General features: G+C 53.6%; 1 protein-coding gene across 5 annotated transcripts; it reads left to right on the top strand.

Moving 5' to 3' along the window:
- The first annotated feature begins 304 nt into the window (after nucleotides 1-304).
- On the top strand, nucleotides 305-6,357 carry MYCN (MYCN proto-oncogene, bHLH transcription factor). Of its 5 annotated transcripts, none has more exons than XM_048299187.1 (3): nucleotides 305-417; nucleotides 2,802-3,616; nucleotides 4,848-6,357. In XM_048299187.1, the coding sequence occupies exons 2-3, from the start codon at nucleotides 2,908-2,910 to the stop codon at nucleotides 5,447-5,449; spliced, it is 1,311 nt and encodes a 436-aa protein (XP_048155144.1). In that variant the 5' UTR covers nucleotides 305-417; nucleotides 2,802-2,907; the 3' UTR covers nucleotides 5,450-6,357. The 5 variants fall into 5 exon arrangements, with proteins under 5 accessions (XP_048155144.1, XP_048155145.1, XP_048155143.1 ...); XM_048299188.1 differs by lacking the exon at nucleotides 305-417 and adding an exon at nucleotides 872-1,290; XM_048299186.1 differs by lacking the exon at nucleotides 305-417 and adding an exon at nucleotides 1,302-1,911.
- Nucleotides 6,358-7,120: the final 763 nt, after the last annotated feature.

Genomic DNA, 7,120 nt, shown 5'->3' with positions numbered 1-7,120 from the left:
ACGAGGCGAAGGGACACATGGCACATCCCTGCCTCACTCAGGGTTTATTCCGCTCTCTCGCGAGCAACCTCCCCCTCCTCAGTCGCTTCCATCGACGCCCAACTCTCTCTCCCACCACCACGCCCGCCGGGTTTGAAGAGCCCGGGCTCGCCCCCACCGGGGCGGGACAGGGAGGCGGCCCCGCCACCACCGCACACAAAGCGCCCGCCCGCCGCCACCGGCCTGCTGCGAGCGACGCCCCAGTCCCCGCCTCAACCTGCAGCCTATGAGCAAGGAGGCACCGCCCCGAGCGGCGGCGGGATCGGGATCGTACCCGCGCCCGCCGCTGCGCATCGCCGAGGAGAGCGCCGCGCTCTCGTCCCGTCCCGTCCCGTCCCGTCCCGCGGCCCCGCGCCGCGGGGAAGGAGGCGAAAAGCGGTGGGTGCCGCCGCCGGGCAATGCGCGGGGGCGCCGGGAGCGCCGCCGCTGCGCCGCGCGGCCGCAAGGTGTCGCCGTCGGCAGCGGAACGCGGGCGCGGCGGGCGCGGTGCCGGCACCGGCGCGGAGCGCTGAGCGCGGGGCCGCCCGCACGGGGCCCTGCCGGCAGCGCGGCGGCGTGAGAGCCCCGCCGGCCTGCGGGGCGGCGAGCGCTGCCGATCGTTCACAGCGCCGTGGGTCGGAGCGGCTCCCTCGCCCAGCCACTTCCCTTAGCCCTTGTTTATTTTCAGCTGCCCCGGGGGGTTGCGCGCGAGGTCGCAGCGGCGGGAGGTGGGGAGGAGCCGTTCCGGAGGCGACGTTCCCCGGAGCTCGGGGACGGAGTGGCGCGGGGAGGGGCGGCACAGGGGCCAGCGGCCGCGGCGGGGCCGGCGCGGGGCAGGGTAGCGGCAGCCCCGCGATAGCCGAACGCCCTCCCGGAGGATAAAGAGCGAACGGGGCTTTTGGCGCCAAACGCGCGGCCCCGCCCTGCGCGCGTGGAGTGGGGGCGGGGCCGTCGCTCCCGCCTTTCTCCCGCTGTTTTCCAGTGCTCCCTCCCAAGTGTGTCAGGTTTTTTCTGTGGTTTGTTTTTTTTTTTAAACCCACTTTAAAATTTTTTTTAATGCCTTTTTTGCGGGGGTTAATAATATCTAGCCTTTTCAAAGCTAGGCAGTGACAGTCTGCGAGCAGAGGGTGGATGCGGAGGCCGGGGCGGCCGTGGGGGCCGGCGGGCGGGCGCGGAAAGTGCTACAGACACCATCAGCTGCCTTTTTTTTTTTCCTCTCCCCTTCCCCCCGCCACTCCTCCCCCTCGCACACCCACCACCATCACCACGGAGGTAAGAAGAGAAAGCTGCAGGCTCTGGGCTGCAGGACAAAACCCCAATGAAATAAATCCAATTCCCCATGGTGTTTGAGTTGCCGAACTGGGAAGGATGGGGCGGGAAGGGCAGCGTAGGGACAGAACGGAGCCTGAATAGGGTTCTCATTGAACACAAGAAAATCCTGGAGAATATTTGTGTTTTGGTTTGGAGCTGTCGCATTGAGATCGCTAGTGTTTTGTAGGTGCCTCTTTACTGCTTTGCATTTTAAACGGTTTAATGTATTTCCCGAGTAGAAAAATGCACAGTCCTGGAGGCGCTCAGGGGGCGGGGCGGGAGCGCAGCTGAGCCGAGCCGAGCCGAGCGGGTTTCTCGGCGTTTCATCATAAGGCTTTTCAGGGATTTTTCCTTCCCCTCCCCCACCCCCCCTTTGGTCTCCGTCTCAGCGTCAGCTGTTGTGAACCCAGCAGAACGATTTCCCTTCGCATTACCTTGACCGAGCTAAAGGGAGACGCTGAGTGGCTTTTTTGGACTTTAAACCTTTTTTTTTTTTTTAATGTCTGATGCAACGGAGCTGTCGGCGGAGGAATGGGGCTGTGGTTGACTGGCCGTGGGTAGTGAGTGGGGGGTCCGGCCGAGGTAAGGGCAGCAGCGTGCACTCGCCGGCGGTGAGAGCTGGAGAGCTGGTGTGTTTGCAGGAGGTTTGAGTGCATGAAGTGGCAGAATGTGCAGAGTTGTTGTCCTTGCAACCTCACTGTTGCAGGAAAAGGGGGAGAAAAACTTCCCGTGCCTTCTTGGCAAATCAGGAGGCTTTGTTGGTGGCGCCGGGGTGGTTTTAATGCATTTTTGTGCGTGAGGTTATTACATAAGGTTGATAATTTCTGTTGCTGCTGGATTTCCCCTCCTCCCCCCCCCTCCCCCCTTGTGTTGTGTGCGGATTTCGCTGGTTCGCTTTGAGTGAATGAACTGGCGATTTGCGAAGTTGCAAAGAGCCCCTCCGCCCCTTTTTTTTTTGCATCCTTCTCCTCTCCCCTTTGCACTGCTCCTCAGATGACAAAAGGAGTAAACTTCCTCTAGTTTTGCTGGCATATTAAGAAGCCTTTCTGGAGAGATTACGGTATCAAAGCCATGCATCTGTCTGCAGTTACTGTGCTGTTTTGAGCGTTTGAAGCGGTTTGGGGAGAGCAGGCGAGGGCTATGTGCACGGGCTGTGCATCCCCGCCGGACTGTGCAGGCTGGGTTTGTGTCTCCACGGAGCGGCGGGGCAGGCTCTGCACGGGGGAGCACTACCTGAGCGCTTTGATTTCAGTTTCTTGAGTCGGGAGGAGAAAGGTGTGTGAGATGCATTTTTTTTTTTTCGGTCAACTTTCTAAAGGCTCCTGCTTGCTTGCTGTTCATGATGGGATTATTATTTTTTTTTCCTTCCATTTAGAGGAAGGCAGTCACGTTCGTGTTTGTTTATTCGTATTTTAATTGTGGTTTCGTTGTTTTGTTCCTTTTTTTTTTTTTTTTTTTTTTTTTTGGTTTAGTTTCAGGTCCTGGGAGAACCTCTCTTCTTCCCCTTGGTGGAAATACCCATAAAACCTGTGTTTGAAACTATTGCCCGACTGAGGGATCAGGAAAAAGAGACCCGTAATGCCAGGAATGGTCAGTAAAAACCCAGACCTCGAGTTTGACTCTTTGCAGCCCTGTTTCTACCCGGACGAAGATGATTTTTACTTGTGCGGGCCGGACGCCGCTCCCCCCGGCGAGGACATCTGGAAAAAGTTTGAGTTGCTGCCCACCCCTCCCTTGTCTCCCAGCCGGGCCGGGCTCCAGGAGCACCCTCCAGGGGGGGTGCCGGTGCCGTGGGGAGGGGCGGCACTGTGGGGCTGCCGCCCCACCGACCCCGTGGACTGGGCATCCGAGCTGCTCCTTCTGCCCCCCGAGGCCGACCTGTGGGGCGGCGTAGACGGAGGTGACTTCTTCGAGACGGGCCCCGGCGTGATGAACAATCTCAACTCCATCATCATCCAGGACTGCATGTGGAGCGGCTTCTCCGCGCGCGAGAAGCTGGAGCGGGCGGTGAGCGAGAAGCTGCAGAGCAAGGCGCCCGCCGCGCCGCCGCCGCCCCCGGGGGCCACGGGCAGCCCCGCCGCCGCCAGCGCCCGCGCGGAGCTGGGCGGCGCCGTGCCCGAGTGCGTGGACCCGGCCGTGGTCTTCCCCTTCCCCGTCAATAAGCGAGAGACGCCGGCGGCGGGCGGAGGGGCTCCGCGGGGCGGTCGCCCGCCGCGCCCCGCCGGGGACAGCCGGGCCAGCAGCAGCAGCAGCAGCTCCTCCGGGGACGACACGCTCAGCGACTCGGGTAAGCGCTTCGGGTAAGCGGGGGTGGGGACGGGGGTGGCGGCTGCGGGCCCCCCGCCAGCTGCCCCGGGGGCGGGCGGGGGCGGCTGCGCCCCGGAGCGGGCCGGGCCGGGCCGGGCGGGGCGCGGGGCCGCCGGTAGGCGGCAGCAGGCGCGGCTCAGCGCGGGGCCCCGCGGGGGTGGCGGGCACGGCTCGGCGGCAGCCGCCCCTCGCCCCATGCTGGCTGCGATGGGGCCGGAGCCTTCACCGGGCAGCAGCTCCGGCCCGGAGGGGCTGCATGGTGCTGGGCACCCTCCGGGCCCCCTGACGCTCTCCTGCCGCCTTGGGGCACGGGGGATTGGGGGCAGCGCGGGATTTGGGGGGGTGAGGGGGGTCCGCGCGGCTGCCACCGTCACCCTGGGGACGGGGTTTATGGGCAATGACCGCGTGCGTGTCCCCTTAGGCGCTCTCCGGGCAGGCTGGAGGCACGCTAGTGACCCCTTAGAACAGCGCTTGTACTGAGAGAGCCCAAAGTGCTCGAGACATCCCCTGTGGGCGCACGCAGAGAAGTCCACTTGGGCTGAACCGCGGTTTGGCGTGTGTAGAGGAGCTGGTCCGTATGACCACCGCCACAAACTTGGTGATCCGTCCCGGGTTTCAGAGCCTGCTGTCCCTTTAATGTCTGGTTTGACAGCTTTGGGTGAGGAAGCACTTCCAACAGCTGTCTTCTTGGCAGTGCACCAAGCGCCGGCTTAAAGGGTCCCCGGCTAGAGCGGCTTCACCTTCTGCCTCAGAGCAAACCCAGCGATTGTTTCGTTTTCCGGCTGCTTTTCTAGCAAGCAGGGACTGTGTTGTGGATCTGTGCTTGCCTTTTGTGCTGCAGCTCGACGATTCCATTCAAACTACATACATTCTGTCTAAAAATTCTTTTCTGCCTCTGCGATTATGTGGGTGGTAGCCCCATTTCGACTGAAAATTAGATGTGTTTAAAAAAACCCATCTCATTAAACTTATTAAGCTTTCAGAAATCCCTGTTCTTTGCTCATTTCATGTGTATTACATACTTTTACAGATCTGTATCTGACTGCAGATGGTGGGCACACCCTGTTTTTGCCATCAGTTATTTCATTCCTGCTTTTACCGGATGTATTTTGTCAGTTAATACTGATACTTGGTCGGAGTATTTTCAGGGAGAATAACATCTCTTTTCAGGGAGAATAACATCTGTTTTGTTTTCTGTCCTTTATTACCAGAAGATGATGAAGATGAGGAGGAAGAGGATGAAGAAGAAGAAATAGATGTTGTCACAGTGGAGAAAAGACGCTCCTCCACCAACAAGTCTGTTACCACCCTTACTATTACAGTGCGTCCTAAAAATACCACTTTTTCATCAGTCAGGACACAGCAGAATGGACTGATTTTAAAGCGTTGCGCCCCAATTCACCAGCAGCATAATTATGCCGCTCCTTCTCCATTCGTGGAGACTGAAGAGGCTCCACCGCAGAAGAAGTTAAAAATCGAGGTGCCCCGTCCAGTAAAACCCATGATCCAACCAAAGCCTAAGAGTTCAAGTCCCCGAAACTCTGATTCAGAGGACAGTGAACGCCGACGCAACCATAATATCCTGGAGCGTCAACGACGTAATGATCTACGGTCAAGTTTCCTCACATTAAGGGACCATGTTCCAGAACTGGTTAAAAATGAGAAAGCTGCAAAAGTTGTGATCTTGAAAAAAGCCACTGAATATGTTCATTCTCTTCAGGCAGAGGAGCAGAAGTTACTGCTAGAAAAGGAAAAATTGCAAGCCAGACAAGAACAGTTGCTAAAGAAAATAGATTACAAGCGGACTTGCTAAAGTTTTTTTTGTTTTGGTTTTTTTTTGGCTGACCAGGACAGTCATTGCCACTTTGCACATTTTTGATTCTTTATAAAAACTTGTGTTTTTTGACGTTAAGAATGTTGGTTTTAATTTCAATCCAGTCCCTGAAGTAATCGACAGACTATATTATCCGGGTACGGAGCAAATGGATGTTCTTGCAAGGAGTTTATTGCAAGACTACCAAACAACAATAGACTGCCTTTGTTTTTTCTTCTTAAGAACTGTAGATGGTGGGGATTTTTTTTTTTAAAGTGTTGTGAGCATTTGGAGCTGCTGATGACATCTAGTTGAGTTTTAAAATGTTCATTCCTAAGTTTTATGGTGCTTATGTTCTAACAGATGTTACTTTAGGGGTTCGCATTTTGTACCCCTGTGGGAATTTCTGTAAATACCATCTACACACTTGCCTTTTGTACATGTCTTGGGTTATGAGAGGTGGCTTTTGCTACCAGTATTAGACTGGAAGTTCATACCTAAGTACTGTAATACCTCAATGTTTGAGGAGCATGTTTTTGTATACAAATATATTGTTAATCTCTGTTATGTACTGTACTAATTCTTACATTGCCTGTATACTTTAGTATGATGCTGATACATAACTAAATTTGATACTTATATTTTCGTATGAAAATGAGTTGTGAAAGTTTTGAGTAGATATTACTTTATCACTTTTTTGAACTAAGAAACTTTTGTAAAGAAATTTACTATATATGCCTTTTCCTAGCCTGTTTCTTCCAGTTAATGTATTTGTTAATGTTTGGTGCATAGAACTGGGTAACTGCAAAGTTCTGTGTTTAATTTCTTCCAATGATGTACATTTAGTGCTGCGTCTTATAGCACTTTGAAATACCTCATGTTTATGAAAATAAATAGCAATTACATGATGTGCCATTTACTATTTTTCTTTTAAATAAAATCTTTAACTTTGCAATGTTGATGAAATACAAAAAGTGTGGTCCCATACCCTGGGCACTTCAACTTTCAGACTATAGGTGACACTTTACAAAGGTCAGTTGGGCAGGACATTTCCATTTCTGGTTAAAAAATAATTGCAGTAAGAAGTATTTTCCTGTTACGTCATACTTGCGTTGTCGTGATCATCCCAGGGGACCAGATGAACCACAATTAATGGATTGACTCCTGTGTTTTGCAAAGACTCCTCAAATATCCACTGTACCCAGAGAATTGTGAGGGACCAGAAACACAGCTAGCAAACTTCTGCTAAGGGACTGGCCTCTGTGGCACACAGGTGAAGTAAATGATGGAGGTAGACGTGCCGAAGCACAGAAAATTAAATATTTGTAGTAAACAAAGATCTTAAAGGCTTAAAGCTGTCCATCCTTGCATCAGAGAATTAATGTTCTTGTTTGTAGTTGAAGGTCCTGTTTGTTACTATACTTGTGTTAAGTTAGTAAAATTAAAAAGCTCAGGGAAGATACAGAACCATGAAGTGTGCATCAGATGAACATGGGACTTGGTTGTCTCAGGAGGTGGCATTTGGTGTGACAGGAGCAAGATGTTCAACTCTGTGAGATCTGTTTGCTCATTGTACTAAAGACACTGAGACCAGGTAGTTGTTTTATTTCTAGTCTGTACAGGTATTTTTGACATTGTCTTTCCTCACACTGAATCTGAAAAATAAGAATT

The sequence above is a fragment of the Corvus hawaiiensis genome, chromosome 3, assembly GCF_020740725.1.
Source record: "Corvus hawaiiensis isolate bCorHaw1 chromosome 3, bCorHaw1.pri.cur, whole genome shotgun sequence".
NCBI lineage: Eukaryota > Metazoa > Chordata > Aves > Passeriformes > Corvidae > Corvus > Corvus hawaiiensis.
This window is presented reverse-complemented; position numbering and strand designations above follow the sequence as displayed.

Excerpts from the sequence above, each read along its gene's own strand:
- MYCN (XM_048299187.1), top strand. The coding sequence starts at position 2,908 with ATGCCAGGAATGGTCAGTAAAAACCCAGACCTCGAGTTTGACTCTTTG. Across the intron at positions 3,617-4,847 it reads CGACACGCTCAGCGACTCGG|AAGATGATGAAGATGAGGAG; the intron begins GTAAGCGCTTCG and ends CTTTATTACCAG.